The sequence below is a fragment of the Pinus tabuliformis genome, chromosome 6 (genome assembly GCF_031772625.1).
Source record: "Pinus tabuliformis cultivar Carrire ecotype Pingquan chromosome 6, CPIR1, whole genome shotgun sequence".
In the NCBI taxonomy this organism is placed as follows: domain Eukaryota; kingdom Viridiplantae; phylum Streptophyta; class Pinopsida; order Pinales; family Pinaceae; genus Pinus; species Pinus tabuliformis.
Window position 1 is genome coordinate 1,015,240,373 of NC_142292.1, and position 20,474 is coordinate 1,015,260,846.

The 20,474-nt window shown below is 38.3% G+C and overlaps 1 protein-coding gene across 1 annotated transcript in view; it reads right to left on the reverse strand.

Annotated features, from left to right (window-relative positions):
- The window catches only part of LOC149262434 (Radical SAM superfamily protein), a 164,900-nt gene that overhangs the window by 75,545 nt on the left and 68,881 nt on the right, over window positions 1-20,474 (reverse strand). Inside the window, exons 3-5 of the mRNA XM_089424563.1 lie at window positions 8,449-8,559; window positions 8,132-8,266; window positions 5,761-5,865 (exon numbers count right to left, since the gene is read on the reverse strand). Of these exons, the coding sequence (XP_089280689.1) occupies window positions 5,761-5,865; window positions 8,132-8,266; window positions 8,449-8,559 (351 nt within the window). The remainder of the gene's footprint in view (window positions 1-5,760; window positions 5,866-8,131; window positions 8,267-8,448; window positions 8,560-20,474) is intronic.

The window sequence follows — 20,474 nt, forward strand, 5'->3', positions numbered from 1 at the left end:
CTGTAAATTATTTGTATAGATCTGTAAATTATTTGTATAGATTTGTTATTTACTTGTGTAGATCTGAAATTTTATAACATAATTTTTAATTTTAACACTTGAGTTTTTGGGATTTTCTCTATTTTTGTACATATTGGGTATTGGGTTTTTTTTCTTTTCACTTGTGCATGAATAGATTTGAGAAATCAGCCAAGGAAATCTTCAAATCTGAACCAGATCTAGACCTTGGGGGGCAAGATCTGGGCTCAAAGATTGTTTGCAGGAATAAATCTGAGAAATCATCCAAGGAAATTTTCAGATCTGAGATTTTTTCAAGGAGATCTGGGGGTTTTGAGACAGATCTAGGCCCTGGAGGGCAAGATCTTGTCCAAATATTTTTGCAGGGCAAGCCATTAAAGATTTTGTAACAAATTTGAAGATCTGAAGCAAAATAATTTTTTCAGAAAAAGAGTTTCAAGTTTTGGGGCTCTTAAGCCCAGATCTGCCTTCTCCTAGCCCAACTCTAGCCCTATTGGGCCTAGTGCTAGCCCTCATTGACCCTAGATTCCCCTTGGTCCATTTATGATCTGAATATTTAATTTTCTGAAGCTGATCATTGGTATTTTTTGCAGAAATATTGGTAAAAATTTGTGTTTCAGGTATTGGAGTTTTTTTGGCAACTTGGGCAAGTGATCTTCAAGGCCTAGAGCCTAAGGATTTGATCTTTAAACCCTCCTTTTCCTCACTGTTTGCTACAGCGATCATATACCTTTCTAATGATGGCAAAATTTCATGTGGGTTAGCCTAAAATCAGTTCCTAAGTTGTCTAATACTTTAAGGAATTAATTTCTTGAGTTGGGAATCCACCATTAAGACTATTTCATATTTTAATTGTTGATTGTAATAAGTATATCAGATCTGATATAATTCTGGAAATCACATCATAACAAGCTGAAATTTTTTGATAATTCATTTGGGCAAGTCTGAAAAATTTTTGGAAAATTTTTCGTATAAAGATAGCATTGATAGCTTACTGTTTTCATTGTCATATTGTTGTTGTCATAACATTTGTTTGTTGTTGTCCTAAACAATTCACTGCTGTCCTAAAAAACAATTCTCTGAAAGTTAGGAGTTTTAATATCGTTGTGGAAGTAATTGTCATAAGAATCTAGAAGGGTGATCTTCTTGATTGCAGCAAGCATTTCCCTACTGTCATAAAGTCTTTTTTGCTGCTCTTTTTTATCACTGAAACATATTGGCTGCCATAGATCAAATTCTGAAATTTCAAGTGATTTGAGTTCATAACACAATTCAGAATTTGTTTGACATGTTTGGCTTAGTTTGGCATTTTAATTTTACTGTTGTCATTAGAGAATTTGCTGCTGTCCTAAATCTAATCTTTGAAAATAAGTGCTTTTGGATGACTATTTGCATAAGTTCAGGTCAACAAATTTTTGGTACAATTATTGGCAATAAAATCCAAGTTTAAATGCCTTTTTTCTGAGTTTTTGAATCACATACACACAAGCTCATTGCCTAAAGGAAATTCATTTCACACACTTGGAATAGAGAAGTCTAATATTTTAAATTTCCCAAAGGTTTTCATGTTTGGTGAATGGTAAATATTTTGAAATCTATTGAGCTAAGTATCATTGAAAAGGCTTGCATTCAATTTGGATCTAATAGAAAACTTGGGCTATCTGAATATCTCTCAAGCAATTTTGGAATTTTCAAGTAATTGTCATTGAAGCATAAATTGGATAAATGCTCTAGTTCTCTTTCTTGACATTAATATCATTATTGGCTTGTGGCTATTATAATTATTTGACGTATTAGTGATATTTCTTTAAGAGCATATATCTTGTGTTTCTTATTGGCACTCGCGATATTTGGCACTTTGTCTTGTATAAGATTGTCTCTTCATTTCATTAAATACTCTTATCATAAAGTTAATCAATATTAAGTACTTGAGTCTTAAACAATCTTACCTCAAGACTACTCACTCATCCCCTTGCTAATTGCATCTTGCATCTCTTTTCGTCATAATAACATTTTTCTTAGCAGCAGTTGTCCTAAATTTCGTAGCAAGATAGTTGACTCCACAAAGCACTGGTATCAATTATATAAATCGGATCATTTAAGTCTTCTTATTAGATCTAAACAAGTATTTGGTCGCCCAACTGTGTCTCCCAGACTGGTTGGTTCCCAACTAGTCCTCCTTCATTCCATTTTTGTAGGGTCCACCCCCCTTAGTGTGTTGTAGGGAGACAATTTAAACAGAGAGATTGGGGATCAGGGTGATAGCCCCCGATCTGAGTCATTGTCGCGGTGCCTAGACATTCTGTGCGACAATAGGTACCTTAACACATGTTTTGTCGCATGCCAGCTCAACCATAAACTGACCAACTTCCTTCACTGGATCCATCCCCACAGTTGCTTTCTGGTTACCTTGACAAGTTTCTCCCTCTGACACTCAAGCAAATCCTCTTGCGGCAATCTGAGCTGCTCCCTTTGTCACGGAAACAAATCCTCCATCCATTGTTGCTCCCTCTGTCACTCTAGCATACTTGGTTGTCTGGCATGGTCCTTTCATAGAAGGCATAAAGCTCCTAGAGACCTCCTATCTTTGAGCATCTTATCTGACAAACTCAACCCATGACATCCTCTTGGAAGGTTGTTGCTTCCACTATGCCTGACTATCTTCTCCCACAGAACTGGAAGCTCTTCTAGTTGTTTGGCACAATCCTAGATGTCCTAACAATCTGTACAATTTTCCCTCTCAAATACCAATCACTCTTGCTGAGTCTATGCTTAAGCCTGTTGGCCATACAAGAACCTAACCATCTGGTGATTGGAAAAAAAATATCTTCTCGTAGTCCACTCCCTCTTTCTGGGAGAACCCTCTTGCCACAAAACTCGCTTCTATGCTACCATTTGCTGTGTGAATGTCCTTGTCAATCTCCAAAATGGACCTATTCTTCCTTTCTACAAACTCCATTTAGGAGGCCATGGAAGAAAAATTATAACCAAGCAAAAAATACAAGGACAAGATGCTGACCAAAAATAAAAATAATAATAATAATCAAGGGACAAAGATATGATTGGAAGTACTTATCTCTTGATTTAGGAAGAAAGTGTTGAAGGTTGTAGGAAATTGTCAACTCCCTCTCTAATAGATCTGTTTAAGAGAAATTTGGAAACCTGTCATGTGCCTAGAGGCACAACAGTCCAATCATCACTACATCTAGTAATAGTTCCTAAAGGAAAAAATCCTTTGACTTCTTCTCAAAACACTGGGAGGCATAGTGTCCAAAATCATGACAAATGAAGCACTTGTCCTCTGACATATCCTTCGTCTTCTAACCTTGAATAGGAATGGGTCTTCTACCTGTATTCTTCTTACCAAACTTTCCAAATTTCCTTCTTCCTTTTCCTTTCCTTGTATGAGCTGCAAGGGCTTGAGTTTCTTCATCCTGTGGATTCTGCAAGTTATTCCTGAACAACACCCTAACCTCCTCTTGGACACAATCAATCCATAGCTTATCAAACTTGGGCAGTTTTTCTCGTGCACAAATTCCTTGAATAAACAGCTCCCATGAGGAAGGGAATCCATTGAGAGTCACTGTACCAAATTATGCATCATCAATGGTATCTACAATGGCTACAAGCTCATCTCTGATCTTGGAGACACTCATAAGATACGAGACAACAAAATCTGATCTAGTCATCAGGACACTACGGAGGTGACTTCCCAAGGTTAACTTTCTACTATTATTGTTGCTCTCATACAATCCTACCAAAGCATCATATACCTCCTTGGCAATCTTCAATGCAGCAAGTTGCAACATGAGGAATCAAGTGGTCCTTTATGGAATCTACCAAGATTCTCTTAGCATTGGCTTCATTCTTCTTATACTTGGCTTTCTCCTCAGCTCCTAGCTTTGAAATAACTTTCTCCACATGATCCTGAAGCTCATTCTCTTCCAACATAAAGAGTATCCTGATCTTCCAAGATCTGAAGTTGATGGCACCATCTAACCTATCTTCAACTCTGAGACTTGGTGCCATTTTGACAAGAGATCCAAAAACCAATCAAGTTGTTGAACACTTGTCTCTTACACTGACTTCAATGGCTGTTCTTTCAACAAAGTTCTGATACCATGTTGAATTTTTCTACAAGATGCATACTAGAACACTATTTTTTGTCAGATAATTACTTCCTAATAATTTTCACACAATATTCTTATGCCACTAATATCATTGAGCAATTACACTTCACAAAATATCAATAGTAAATGCAGCAGAAACAGTGAAGATCATTAAAAAACAACCATGCACAATAAAGACAATATTATTACCCTGGGAAACCCAACCTTGGGAGAAAACCCAGCAACTTTTCTTTAGGAGAAATTATTCTTCAGCAAGGTTTACAAAATCAGCAATTTTTTCTAGAAATCTGTGCCAATAATCCAATTCAAATCTTAGTCAAACCTGGTAAAACTCATACTAGTCAACCCTGGTCAATTCTGTCAGAAATCACTTCTGAATTCTCCCGTTAAACTGGTCAAATTCTGCAGTCAACAACCTGCATCCCTGCTGTCAACGACCTGCATCTCTGCAGTCAATGCCCTGTGGCCCTGTGGTCCAGTGCGGCCCAGTCAAACTCAGTCTGCTCTAGTCAAAACCAGTCAAAACAGAGATCAAATAGTCCGTTCAACACTGGTCAACTCGTCCTCTTTTCCTCACATGTGCGCCCAAGAGAGAAGATAAACCTCAGAAAAATCAGATCAGACTTGCTTCTTTGTTGGTGGAGAAAAATGAGACATCATATCTTCTACTTATACTTATTGAAATGGGTGTGACACCCCAAGGGACACAACCCTTCACTGAGCAGGACAACTTGACTTTCCTAGGCTGACTTGACTTTTCAAAAATTAAACTTTACATAAATTTTCTAGGCTGACTTGGAGACACTTTAGCAGAGGGAATACCTCCCAATTCTACAAAAAATCAATAGTTACAACTCACATATATATATATATATATGCAGGATTAAAATTTTAACAAAATGTTGCCCATGGGGCTTTGGATTGACGGTGAATGGGTGCACTGTTAAGGCACTCCTTGCGATAGGTCACTGGTTCAAATCCCCCATGGGTGCTTATCTACCAAAAAAAAAAAAAAAATAACAGAAGTATTTGTCTCCAGTTCCACTTATCTCTTGAATTTCTGTGGTGAATGATTCTGTTGCAATTCACATGCAAATCAAACTAGGCATTGGTGTTCTAGGAACCATACACCTGAAGAGCCACTAACTAAATTTGGTATCACTAATGATCAACATCACATGTAAACAAGCAGCCTGCAGGCTATTCACAAATGTTCGTCTTGGTTAGATTCTTCCATCATTTCTCATATATCGCTGATGTCAAACAACTCATTTGCATTTTTTCTAAAAGCACATTATGTTTACAGTTCATTAACTATGAGATGGAAATGATGAAACCTATATAAAGTCCACTACTATATGTTTTCAGTTTTAACACTGGCAATCTCCTTAGCAGCAACAGAAAGTTTTTACATTTGCTTTGACCCAGCTTTGCATATTCCTTTATGTCAGACGTACCAAATCATCAGATTGTAAGTGCATCACATACCAATTATGAGATGAACAGTTCTAATAAAAAACTGGACATAATATTTCAGCCACTTAAGAAAAAAGGTGTTGGTAAATTTTTAAAAATAACACCATTTGCATTGCAAAAGGTAAGCGACACCTACTGTTGAGATAGTGATATGCCGTGGGGCTAGCTGGAAACAGTGTCCCGTCATAGACCGAACAGCTTCTACAACTGACTTGTAATTATTTAGAGGTTCTCCCATTCCCTGTACAACCAAAAGCAAGAAAGCTATAACCAACTGATGGAACTTTAGCACAGCTAACATTGCAATTTAACAAAAAGCAATCACAAGAAGAACTGGGAAAGTAATATAAACCCCTCAAATGCCCCTTTTCTACATCTCAAGAAGAATAAAATTATTTGAAAATTATCTTATACTGGAAAATTTCATAAAGAAAACACCAGAAACTGCAGGAAACCAGAGCTATTTGTTAGACTTTGTTACACTGGAAACGGCATCTAAAAACAAAGCACATCCTTGGACCTTGCACTAAGTGCAGTATCCTTGGACTTTGTTACGCTGGAAATGGCATCTAAAAACAAAGCACATCCTTGGACCTTGCACTAAGTGCAGTATCCTGTAATCAGAACAATTTCATAGCTCCAGTTCATAAATGGGCATAACATCAGGTTCCAGAGTATTCTCCCTAAGCCAAATGCTCTTCTCCAAAGATTTTATGATTCTGCAAATTCCTAGATTGAATTACATATATAACTGATGTAGTGTTCAGCTCATGAATAAATGGGCACCCAAGAAGACAAGAAATCATTCTGTAGAGTAATTTTTCTCAGTGTTATTATATCCAAAGAAAGCTTTTCACAATTTTGGTGTCAAGATATTCGTTTTGAATATAAAGATTCATCAGATTACTGTTGAAACCATTTCCTGTTGTGCTGGTGTGTCATTGTTGACAATTGTCCTTGTCAAGTATAATATTTTGGAAAAGTGGCACTATGTTGTTGAGATAACAATAGCAGCAACACAACCATGTTCAAATCATAGTTACCAGTCTAGGCCAAGTTCACTAGAAATTGCCAAGTTTGACTAGACTAGATCAATAAAGTTATAAACCAAGTCAGTTTAATCAGGAAACTCAGTTTGGTCCAAAATCAGCCAGACCTGGACCAGGCGAATCAAACTGGTCAGACCTGGGTTGATCCAATGAGTTCTAAAAATACTTAGCTAGATTTGATGGGTCAAAGTTCAAAGCCAGGTCATAACTCGTTTCACATATTAGGTGGCACTGATTTTACTGCCATTGGCATGGACAATGATGATGCAACCTTCAAGTTACTTAGCTAGGTTTGATGGGTCAAAACTAGGTCATAACTCGTTTCACATATTAGGCGGCACTGATTTTACTGCCATTGGCATGGCCAATGCTGATGCAACCTTCAAGTTGACTGCTGAGCAAGGACAGGATTTGTGATTCACAAGAGCCATTGTTTTCAAAGGGTGAATTAAGGTTTTTAGAGTAAAATGCTGAGGTAGGGGCCTAGGGCAAGGGACAGGAGGGCCTTCTGTTGGCACTCATTCCTAGGCTGTTGTATTTAATATGCATTATAATATTTTGTCATATGTTTTCAGACTTGACTCTTGGCATTGAACAGATTGAACTTTGTCCATTCAGTTCATAACTTGATGTCATGTTCCATGGCAATTTTGATCTATGTTGATAATAGATATATACGTTATACTTTGATATTTTATCTTTGCTCTATTCAATATAAAACTCTCATAGATTTTTATTTTTTCTACTAGAGAAATTGACAATTGAGCAAGTTTCGTACTCACATGACACGAGGTCGATTCCAACCACTACCACTATAACTCCTAGGTGGATCCACACAGCCCCCAGCACATAGCCGCAGGTAAGGATCCGGGAGATTTGAACATGGGACCTTGTACTCACATTTAATTTACATTTTCACAGGCTTGCCAAGTGAGCTCCCCTGGGGGAGCTAACTCTCGTAGATAGTTATATCATATTATATTGCATCCATCAATATCCAAAAGAGTGTGAGTTAAGAGATCATGCTATGCAGGACAAGATCATTTCCCTCAGGCCATTACAAGCACACAACTGTTTTACGCTCTTGCACATGTTCAATATTCCATATCAGGCTAACTTGCTATTTGTCTAAATTGAGAAATGGGCATTATGCCAGTGCCCTGCACGCTAGTTTGGAGCAAAATAGAGGCATGGAATAGAGATATTGATTCCTGTATGTGATTATTGCTGAAGTTGATGTAACAAGCAGGAATCTCATATGTCACTTTAGAGGTACTATTTAATCATAGCTTCTTTGACCTATTTTCCACTGGCATATAGGCCATGGTTGAAGCTTGAACTAGTTCTGATGAACTGCTGGAGAATTCATATTTTTTAAGGTTATAACCAGGCAGGTTGTTTCTAGTATCTGAATATTTTACTATTTCATAAGAAAAGTAAACTAAAAGACAACCTTACCATAAAAACAACATTGCGAATTTGTGATATGCGAGATGCATGAACCAGCTGCTCCACTATTTCTCCTGCTGAGAGATTGCTCTTAAATCCCATACTTCCAGTGGCACAAAAAGTGCAACCCATTTTGCAGCCTACCTGACATTTCAATCATAATAGAGTGACATTTTCAATCTGAGGCAGAATCAATTTAAATATGTTTTTGAATATAGCTGAAATCTTTTAACTATGTGAGATGAATATCTAAAACACTATGTTCCCATAAGGTGTATGTAACTAAGAGCATATAACATCATGCACAATTGATAACACGAAATTACCTGTGAAGATACGCACAAAGTTGCCCTTGGACCTCCAGGCCTAGGACGTCCAGCATAGGTTCCCAATCTTGTATCATAGCTCATGATCACAGCTTCAATAAAAGATCCATTCTGATATCAACAGAAAATTTCATTAAGGCCAGATATATAATATATACTTCAGTAACTTAGGCAATTTCATCATTGGCCCTAGGTATGAGTTATGAGGAGTGGAAGCATTCTTATTGTATATAACATGTCACCTCCATTTCAATTGAGCATGTGTACATCTTCACGTAAATAGACTACAAGTTATATAACATAATAACAGCTTCAAGATGATTCTTTCCTTTCTCTTATTTATTGAAGTCATGTTCCGACATTATTTCTTGATTAACTCCACCTTACTATTATCCAACTTCATAACATCAGCTAGATTGCCTACTCAACAGGTACCATTGTTGAGATTGGAATATGACAAAAGCAAATTTCCTCTTTGGCTAGTGACAACATTCTCAGTGATCATGAATGACCCTGCCTGATTGGAGACAGCAGCCAGGCAGAGGTAAAGTGCGTCAAAGTAGAGATGTGAGAATATCTGTTTGATGGCTCTTTGACTTGAGGTGGTGAACAATTTGAGAGGACAAGATTCGAGACTAGAGGCAAAGTGTGTCAAAGTAGAGATGTGAGAATGTTTGTTTGATGGCCCTTTGACTTGAGGAGGCGAACAATTTGAGAGGACAAGACATCCACTTACCTAATCCAACACTAGCTGCATGTCAATTTAACGTGATTGACAAACACTAGACATGGCTTAGAGACTATGAATCATAGTTTTAAAACTCGAGCTCGGAGTCGGAACCAGCCTAGGGTCAACTCCGACTCTGACTCCGATTCCGACTCCAACTCTGTATCAACTCGGCCTAGTTGATTTCAATGACTCGGTCATTGTAAAAAATACATTAAATAATTTTTTTTATGAAAACACATATTTTTAAAGATTTTCATTCATGTTTCCAAACTCAAAGCATTAGAATATAGAAAGAAGACAACATATGATCAAAGTATGCTCATGAATATATCTATTATATCAAAATGGCACCCAATGCACTGTCCAATACATGTAATATATAGAGATCATAACAAAAACACATAACCAAGGAGGCTCTAAATGGCCTCTACAACAAAACATCACTAGTCACCACTGCTAGACAAGGCAAGATCATCTGGCTCAGACTCTGAATCAGAGTCAGGCAGTGAAACCCATGGCTCCTCCTCACTGCTGCTCCAAAAACCAACTCCAACTCTTCACAAACTCCTCACAAATGCTCACACAAATGCAATGAGATAGTTGTGGGGAAATGTGAGGGGGTTGAGTCACTTTTATAGGCTTGGAAGAGGGGTAGAGGCATTAAGAAAAAGAAAAAAACCAAAACAAATATGAGTTTGAAGTCTGAGTTGCCGTCTTTTTTCCCAGCGGCCGAACCTGCTAGTTCGGTAATGAACCGGCCATCAGACCAGTTTTTCTACCGAGCCGACCCAGGCGGAGGTTTGGCTCTGTCTCCTAGGCCGAATCCGATTTGGACCAGCCTGGTTTTAAAACTATGCTATCGATCATTCAAGAGTTATGGTGATAATTTTTTTGTTGTTAGTTTGAATGCCACAATAGGCAAGCCACATTGGTGAAAGCGAGGAGCAGCAATTGTCCCCACTAGGGTTCAATTCCTTGAAAAGGTGGCATGTTTTCCCATCGTAGGCAGGGGCACCACCACGATGGGATCAAATCATGATGGCTGTTGAGTTGAGTCGATTTGTCACACGCCCCTATAAGAAGTGTATGGAAGCGCCCTCCCCACAATAGGTGGTTAGTGCTCAGCACTTCAAACTTGAAGAGTTTCCATATCTAATTTTAATTTGATTATTGCCTTTCTTGTTATGATAATATTTCATATGCCAAGATCACAAAGTTGATGTTAGGACATCACAATAGATACAATTACAACCTCAACCCATTGTTGTTGAAGACCAAGTGTGGTAGAGAATGTATTGGGAAATCTGAGTGATAAGTAGTTGATGAGCTTGGCAACTACTATTAATTTTCTAACCCCAAGAAATGACAAATTATTTCCTAGCAAATTTCCTTGCTGATTTTAATTAAGTTTTCAGCTTGCTGAACAAAATGCACTACTGAGATTTGAACTGGTAATTAAAACTAGCTTTCAGCAGAAGCAAAACAACCAATTTTGTGCACAAACACACATAAAAAATTGGCTTTCAAGTCTGTTGTTTCATTAAGTAAATTCTTCATCATACAAATGCCTTTCCAACAGGGAATATAAATGGCCACTGAGGAAAAATCACACACAGCAAAACCTGGAAACTTCCAGCTGAGAAATTTCTCTTCAGCCCTCAATCCCACAACTATACAATCTGCTGCCTGAGCCTGTTTCTACCTGCCCGCGTGCTGTTACAGCCTGCCCTGCACGTGTGGGAATTTCTAAGCGGTTTTCTCTGCCTGTCCATGCACATGTGAGTCTGTACAAACTCGTACAGCCTCCCTGATGCACATGTGTGTTCCATATCACACATTTCCTGTCGCTGGAGACCTGCCCACGCTAATTCTTGCCCCTTGCTGCACTGTACAGCCTCCTGGGATCAATCTACAGAACACATGTGTGCCCCCCTCTGCTACAAAATCACTTGTTGAATATTTCTCTCTTGCTGCTCCTTGTTTTCTTCCTCTGGCTGCTGCACACTTGAGTGAATGTCCTTCTCCACCCAATCACTGAGATCTCACTGTTGGTGAGGCCTTTTTATAAGTTGAGTTGTTGACCCAATCCAAAAACCTAATCTCCAAAGTGATTGATGGTTGCGATTAGATCTCAACTTCACTTGAGATCAACGGTTGAGATTCATCTAATTCACTAAAGCAAATAACCTTTGCATTTCATTAAATTAAAATCACTTTTCTCATAATAAAAAAATTGTTTTAATATTTAAAGTAATTGTTAAGGTTACTGGTTAACTACGCGACTTCCACACATCTAGACACTTAAACCCATGCAAAAGTACCTGCTTGAGCTACAAACATCAACACACTTATATTCTGGATTGAACCTCAAAGCATGCACAAAAGGGGAGTGCATCAATGACATGATCTCACCCAAAGTCACCTGGTTCGAGTTCAAGTTCAAATTCGACAAAAAAATTGACAGGAAATAATTTAATGATAAAATTCAACATTAAGTTCCACAAGCTATAAAATTTGAAAATTAAAAAAATATATATCATAAAATTTAATACACATTACATGCATATATGATAGATATGAAACTAATATGTCAATAAGAGGAAAATAGAAATGAAATTAGGAAATTAATTGAAAGTAAAATAAAATTCAAAAATATAAGTAACTGAAAAATTAAAAGATATATATGTGGAAATAAATATAAAATATACCCAATAATAAGATATAAAATATAAACATATTAATATACGTAATAAAATTATACATTACTAATATAAAATATAAACATTTTAATGTCAATAATATGTGACGAAATTATAAAATATTCCTAATTTGAAATTAGACAATGAAAGGAATAAAATACAAATGAAACCAATGAGCCGTGATTGCCACCAAACCTTAACCCTAGGCTTGTTACCCACCAAAAAGTGAGTAACCCCTAGGAGAAAATTTCTCTCCTCTTTAGATAGCCAGCCAGCGGCAACCCTACATGATCAGCACATAACATTATGCCATGCTTCTCCACCTATTACTCTGGTCAGATTTCTCTTCCATCCAACATTCCCTTTTGAAAGAAGGTGGGTCATCTATCAACAGGTACTTTAACCATTTTTGCAATAATGTGCTTTCACTTAATGTTACAGGCATACTAATATGAATCACGGGCAAAGTTGGATAACTGATCAAACTCGACTGTGTTCTTGTTCCCTTGCTTCACTTGAGAGGTTAGTCTTTGACTCTAGTAAAGTGGGACTTCCTTTAAGGCATTAGGTTTCTAGGAAGGGCACTACTAGGGAAGCACTCATTGATATAGCAAGTCTAAGGTATTCAACATATACCATTTTCCATCTCTCCCTCCCATCCATCTCCATTCTTTGGGCTGGTGGTCATGAATCATAGGGATAGGCACCCTTCAACCACATCATCCTTGAGTCTGGGCCCGGAAACTATGGCCTTGGAGGTTGGTGTAGTTAAAGAAAGATAAAAGCATAGAAAGCCAAAATGAAAGAAAACTGTAAAATGCAAAAGATGGTTGGGACATTCTTTAGCACGTGGGCAAAAGCCTAGCATGAGCTCTACTCCCCTCATTAGCCATCACCCAATTCCTCAAGAATTTAATGCTTCATCTACACAAAGGAACTCTTAGAAGTCCCAACCCTGATGAGCGAGACACTGCCGCATCTTAAATGGGTAATGAAAAATCTCAAAAGCAAGCTTGGGTTCCTAAGCTATGCTCTAATAAAGACAAATCATAAAAAGTAAAAGGCACAACAGAGAGGTGGAAAAAGTTGGCCCAGGAAAGGGGTAATTCATGCCTCCACGATTGCTCTCTCCTTACATTTATACTCTCAACTTTCAAGATGTTGGATCCCCATTATCTAGTCACTTAACTTTGACACCTGCCTTGAAGTCTTTCCCACTCCACAACCATCATTATCATCCACGCTTATGGATTGATGGGCTAACCTAGTACATGTCACTCCCCTTGGGCGTTGGAAAAACCTAATAGCAATGTTGGCCTAACCATCCCTAATAGAAGTGAGGTAACTTGTTTACATGTCCTGATCTAGTTAGACATTTAAAGGTAAGTTTTGTGTGAAGTATTCTTGTGCCCCTAACATTAAGTATGGTCCACTATGATGCATTAATGGTTATTGTCCCTAATGACTGTTGATTTCATTTGATCTTGAGAGGTTTTGTCAGGCGGTGTTATCACAACGGCATAAACCGTTTGAGAGTTGATCTTCATCCCATTCAGCGACACTCCCAATGTTGTTGTGCCCCATCCAAAGAGCAATTATGACCTTAATGATGTAGGTCTTTGTACCCCTTCGGAGATGAGTGTTGGGTTATGAGATGGTTCCACGTGGTACTTGACTCTAATGTACCCACAAATGTTGAAATGTTGAGTCATTGATGGTTTGTTGTTGGACTTATTGATGAAGTGCCCAAATGGACCCAAGAAGCCCCCAGGCTAGCCTTGACACTATTTGATGGGTGTTGCTTGTTTCGAACCCTAAATGATGATTTGTTATCGTTGAGATGACATTGGAGGGTTTGTGCATCACTTGTACACCCCAACGCTTGAGCATGAGGGTGCCACATCATTCCTTTTTTCCCATAGATGGGTGATGTAGGGCACATTGGTGATGACATCATGGTTTTGGAGGCACTTTTTGAGGCATACCCATTGCACTTAGAGCTTTACATGGAGTATGGAGTACCCATAATCTATTTGACACTTACTTGGGGCATATTGCGCATTTATGGAGGATGACATCAAAGTCATTTCCCACAGGTGTGGGCTATTTTGGCATTTATTGCTATGTTTTTGAGCTATATTGAGGTTGGCATGCGATCTCTCGCTTGTTGAACACTTAAGCAAACTTGTTTTAGGGCTTTGCTTGTAAATTAGTGAAAATAAGGCTCGTTAGACCTCATATAAATGGAGGTAGCCTTATTTCACCTTCCATCATCACACATTCATCACTCTTCTCCAATGTTGCATGACTTCTACTCGTATAAGACGCGTCTGGCTATTGACTCGGCGACTCATAAGAATCGAGAACGACCCATATAAGACTTGGCAAAATAAATTTTCCCTCTCCCTCCACCTGATCTCACAAAAAAAAAAAATCGAATTTTGCTGCCAGGGAAGCATCTTATACAGGTCCGTACAAGTTTTATATGAGTCGTATGCGAGTCAACAAGTCAATGCGTTGTCTTATGCGACTCAGCGCGGTTAAGGGTCTTATGTGCGGGTTCTATGAGAGTGGCTCATTTCGGCATACAACTTGTCAAGACCCACGAGTCTTGAAGGGTCTTATAAGGGTCGTGTTTCACTGCTCTTCTCTTCCAAAAGAATACAAATTAGTCTCCTTGTTTCGACTTGGGAAAAATGTGATCTTTTTATGGTGTGAACTTCCTTTGGAGATGGTTTTTGACTTGGAGATGTTTTCCTAGGATTGATTCAAGTGTTTCTCTTGGAAAATTTTGTAAGTTTAATGCATATTTTCTATATTTTGAATATTGTATTTATGTAGTAGGGTTTCTATTTTCTACCATAATATAATTGCTAAATCTATCTTGAAATGTTGCTCCTCTATGATATGTAAAATTGTTTTCCTATAAACCTTTAAGGGAACTCTGAGTGTGCATCGCTTGAATTTAAAATCTCCCCTCACAAGGAAATCGTTAGAGTTTGAAGTGGATGTTCTAATCATCCCCCTTACTAAAACTAGGTCATTCTCATTGAGCTTTACCCTAGAAGACTACATGAAGCCCATTTAGGATAAGGCACTACTCATAGTTGTGTTGATCAACCATCTTTAATATTAAATTTCTCTTTCTTCTTTCTTCTTCCTAGATACCTAGGTTTAGGGCTAGGGTTTTATGTGAAAATTGATAAAAAGTAAATTTATGTTTGATGTATTATGGTTCTTAAAGTAGGAAGTGCACTTAATGATTATATAAAAGCAAAATCTAGCATTGTTGCATGTTAAACCCTACCTTCTACAGTTGACGTCACCAAATATTTGTTTTTTTATATATGATCTCAGCCATAAAACTCTAATTAAAACCCTAAATCCTTGGTATTTATTTGGAGGTCTTGCCTCCTTTGTTGATTAACCATTGAAACACCTTTTCATTAGGCTGTTATATGGCATCGCATGCCTTATCATTGAAAATCTTCAAAACCCTAACTTATAACATCCCTATAATTGGTTTAGAAATAGAGTACCTAAACTTTATCATACAATTTTTATGCCTTCTAACCTCCGCCTATACTATATCCCAATTTATAGACCTAATATTAATCATCTTGGGCCATTTACATTGAATATCTTTAGGGGAGCCTTTAAGGAAGCTTCCGTTGTGGTCAAGCATGTTGAAAATGTAGTGATGGAAGGTCTTTTGGCTTGTGCCTTAGCCAGTGAAGACCATGAATTTGTCTTTCTCTAGCATAAGTACGAGTTCATGAGGTAGACTTCAGTTATGGTGAGTTTATTTCTAGTTTACTATAATGATCATCAAGGTTGCATGTGTAGTGTTGGAGCTTCAGTTATGTGGAGTCTTCTTCAGTTTGACTACAGGACGAGGTGGTAGTTACAAGTTCAGTTAGAACGAGTTAAGTCTTCAGTGTTGATTGGAGAGAGAACGAGTTAAGACTCCAGTGTTGATTGGAGAGAGAACAAGTAGAACTCTCAATTAACTCGCAATCACAACTCGAACTTCTAAATTGAGCTAGGCCTTCTTGCATGCTTGAATTCTATCTATAAAGAGGAGGACGAAGGCACAAGATCGATTATTATTCTTGTGAGATCATTCTTTGGGTGTCGGGTGCGCAAAATTAAGAAGCTTGCGTGCTAGAAAATAGGAGGCCACAAGTGCGCAAGGAAATAAGAGATTTGTGCAAGAAAATACAAGCCAAATTGTGCGCTAGGAAAAAGGAGAAGTGTGCAAGGAAATAGGGGCTCCAGTGCACAAGGAAATAGGAGCAGGGATCAGGGATTCTCAGGGCAAGTCAAGACTATTTAGCAAGAGAACAATTGTGTTCTCAGAGACAGATTGTTGGCCGCAAAACGCAGCGTGAATTGTAATAGATCCAATTGTTATGGAAAAATCAATAAAATACCACAACAAAGAAAGCACGTTTTCCCTTTTGGGTTTCTTGGGTAAATCAAGCATGTCAATTTGTGTGAATGTGTTTTTATCTCTGGTGTTTTTCCGCTACTTATAGTTTGTTAAGAAACTTTGTATCATTGTGAAAGTAAATTTGGTTTCAATTTTCAAGTGCCTTGTTTTAAGCACTGTTTTAAAAAACGGTCGAGCCGGCGCGAATTCGGCCAAGCTGACCGAGCCATACCCCAGTCGATCTGGCTCAGCAGAAAAACTAGTCTAGTGGCCAGTTTGTTACCAAACCACTTGAGCCAGTCACCGACTTGGCCGATTCAATAACAAATCGGTCGGCTGGGCCGAGTCCGAGTCTGAGTTAAACCGACCGAACCAGCCAGTGACACCCAAAGACGCCTAGCAAAATGTTTTGGAGGGAAAAACAGACCCCAAACATAATTCTAATTTGGTTTTAGGTTTTCTTTAAGGCCATCTACCTCTCCCAAGCCTATAAAAGCTACCCAACCCCCTCACATTTCCTCACAGCTATCTCATTGCATTTGTGTGAGAATTTGTGAGGAGTTTGTGAAGAGTTGTGGAGTTTGTTTTTGGAGCAGCAGTGAAGAGTCTTGGGCAATCATTGGAGCAGCAATGAGGAGCTTCTTGGGCAGCCATTGGAGTAGCATTGAGGAGTTGGTTTGTTGGAGCAGCATTGAGGAGGCGGTTTGTGCCTAGAGGTATTTTTTTTCACTTCTAAAATCTGTTTTTGCTTCTTTTTTGTGCAAATCTGGAAATTGAAAAGAGTAATTTTTGTAAAAGAAATGAACATTGAAGCATTGCTTTTTTGTTTTGTTTTCATTTTCAAATTTTCCTTTCATTTCCAAGTCCAAATATCAAAAAATGGCTCCTAGAATGAAAGATGTTGCTTGGCCATATGCTGAAGTGATTGATAATCAAACGCATTGAAAACTTTGTCATATAAGAATTAAGGGGGGTGGAGGGGGCATCCATAGGCTGAAACAACACTTGGCTAGTGTTAGAGGCCAAATTACTCCATGTGAAGCACCATCAGCACAAATTGGGGAGATTAGGAAGGAGTTGCTAGATAAATTTGAGAAGTTTGAGGAAGAAAAAGCTAGGCAAAAAGAAATAGAGGCTGAAATTGGGAGGAAGAGGAGTATAAAACAAATGATGGTTGCCAACCCCAATTTTGATTATGAGGGCTCTTCATCTATCCCTTGCACTGATGCATCCAACCCATTTCACTATGTTCCTCCCTCTTTGGAGTCTATTCAAGAAAAGGTAAGGGTAAAATGAAAAAGAAGGGTGATATCAAAAGTTATTTCACACCCTCCTCTCCCTCTGATAGTGCACATGGTCCTCAAGCTAATAGAGGTCAAATGCAACCCACTTTAGATGACCATTGGAAGAAAGAATTGAGAGAGACTACCTGTGATTACATAGCTAGATGGTGGTATGATGCTAATATCCCCTTCAATGCTTCTCATTCACCATATTATGAACCTATGTTTGATGCCATATTTGTTGTTGGAAAGGGCTTCAAAGGCCCTACTATGCATGAGTTAAGGGGATCTCTTTTGCAAAAAGAAGTTTCCTCCATTGATGAATATTTGAAAGATTTCAAAAGCTCATGGGAAAAAACAAGATGTACCATCATGTCAGATGGATGGACTGATCAAAGGAACCGTACCATCATAAACTTTCTTATCTTTTGACCATAGGGAACCATGTTTCTAAAATCAGTTGATGCATCTGATAGGGTGAAAGATGCACACTTGTTGTTTCAATTTTTGGATGAGGTTGTTGAAGAGGTGGGGGTGGCTAATGTTGTTCAAATCATCACAGATAATGCCTCTAGCTATGTGCTTGCTGGTAAAGGAAAAACACAAAACCATCTTTTGGACCCCATGTGTTGCACATTACATAGACCTCATGCTTGAGGATATTGGCAAAATAGATTGACTTTAGAACAATGTAGAGCATGCCAAAAGCATAACAAAATATATCTGCAATCACTCATGGATTTTGAGCCTGATGAGGAAACACACAAGGGGCAGGGATATTATTAAGCCTGCCATCACTAGATTTGCAACTCAATTTTTGACATTACAATCTATGTTTTCCCAACATAGAAACTTGCAAAGGTTGTTTTCCAATGATGAATGGAATGAATGTCAATGGTCTCACAAACAGGATGGCAAAGATGTGAGAAAGAAAGTTAATGAATAAATATTTTGGAAAAAGGCAGCAGAGATTGTGAAGGTTGTTGAGCCACTGGTTAAGGTGTTGCGGTTGGTGGATGGGGAAAGATTGGCTATGGGCTTCATTTATGAGGCTATGGATCAAGCAAAGGAGCAAATAAAGGCAGTATACAAGGATAGAGTGGCTAAGTATGGGCCCATTTGGGAAATCATTGATCAAAGATGGAACAATCAACTCCATCACCCTATACATGCAGTTGGGTTTTTTTTAACCCAAGGTATCATTATAAAGCTTTGGAGGCAGAAGCTTTGACTGGGTAGGTTAGAGATGGATAGATTGACTGCATGGTCCCTAAGGAGAGTGATCAACTGGAGATACATCGACAGATCACTTGTTTCAGCAGAGCCACAGGTACCTTTGGCAAGAACCTAGCAAGGATTGCAAGGGAAGCAGATGAGCCAGGTAAACAAAAATTTCAATTTTCAAATTCTTATTTTGTTAAATTGTTTATAATTTGAAAGTTGGATATAATTTGTTGAGCTAACTCATTACACAACTATGTTTTTTGCAGCACAATGGTGGGAGGCTTTTGGTAGCCATTGTCCTCAATTGCAGAAGTTTGCAATCCGTATTTTGAGTCAAACTTGCAGTGCTACTGGGTGTGAGCACAATTGGTCTGTCTTTGAGAGGATTCACACGAAGAAGAGAAACCGTTTGGAACAAAAACGGTTAAATGATCTAGTCTATGTCCAATACAACCTCTGACTAAGACGCAACCAATTGTTGAACAAAAGACCTGATACAGATCCCATTGTGTTGGAAGATATTGATCCAGCATCAGATTGGGTAGTGGAGAGTCATCTAGCAGAGTTTGATTCTGATGAGGATATTGGACTTGATTTGGATTTATAGATGGAAGCATTAATTGAACATAATGTTCAGTTGAATGCACATCCACTTGTACCAGGCCCAGCCCCATGTCCTCCAGTTGCAGGTACTTCCTCTACTCAGCGACGACGAAAGTGCATATCTCGTCTATCTCAGCATGCAGCTGTTGCGCCTGCTAGCACTACTACTTCTACAGTTGCACTTGGAGATGGTGATGAGAGGAGGAGGAGCCATGGGTTTCCGTGTCTAACTCTGATTCAGAGTCTAAGCCAGATGATGTTGGCTTCTCTAGAAGTAGCCAGTAGTATTGGTGACTAGTGATGTTTTACAGTTTACTTTTGTTGTAGAGGCCATTTAGAGCCTCCTTGGTTATGTGTTTTTGTTTTGATCTCTATATCATGTATGTATTGGACAGTGCACTGGGTGCCATTTTGATATAATGGATATATTCATGAGCCTACTTTGATCATATGTTGTCTTCTCTCTATATTCTAATGCTTTGTGTTTGGAAACATGAATGAAAATCTTTAAAATTATGTTTTTTCATAAATAAATAAAAATTTAATGTCTTTTTTACAACGACCGGATCATTGAAATCAAACAAGGCGAGTCAACACTGAGTCGGAGTTGGAGTCGAAGTCGAAGCCAACCCTTGGCTGGTTCCGAACCCGAGTCAGAGTTTTAAGACATTGGTTTTAAGTAATTCATCTAAATAGTTGCAGAGTTTCAAGAAAATTAACAAAGCACCACTAAAGAGAAGGAGAAAGGTTGTCGAGGTGATTGTGGCAACCGTTTCTCTTGTGCCCTGAAGTCTGGTTTTACCTAGTGTAGCTTTACACTAGGCCTGCTAGATTTTGCGACAACATTTTTGGCGACATTGTGGGGAGGAGATGAATCAACCTTCTCATAATCTGAAGTCTATGCTTCAAGATCCATTGATGAGAATATCCCAAAGCCAAAATTAGAACTTTTCAACTAGAAACTTCATTTGAAGAATGAAGTTCTAGTTCTTCATTAATCTTTAATGATCCCAATGCTTGTAGGGTGAAGCGAGCATCTTTTACGATGTTTAAGT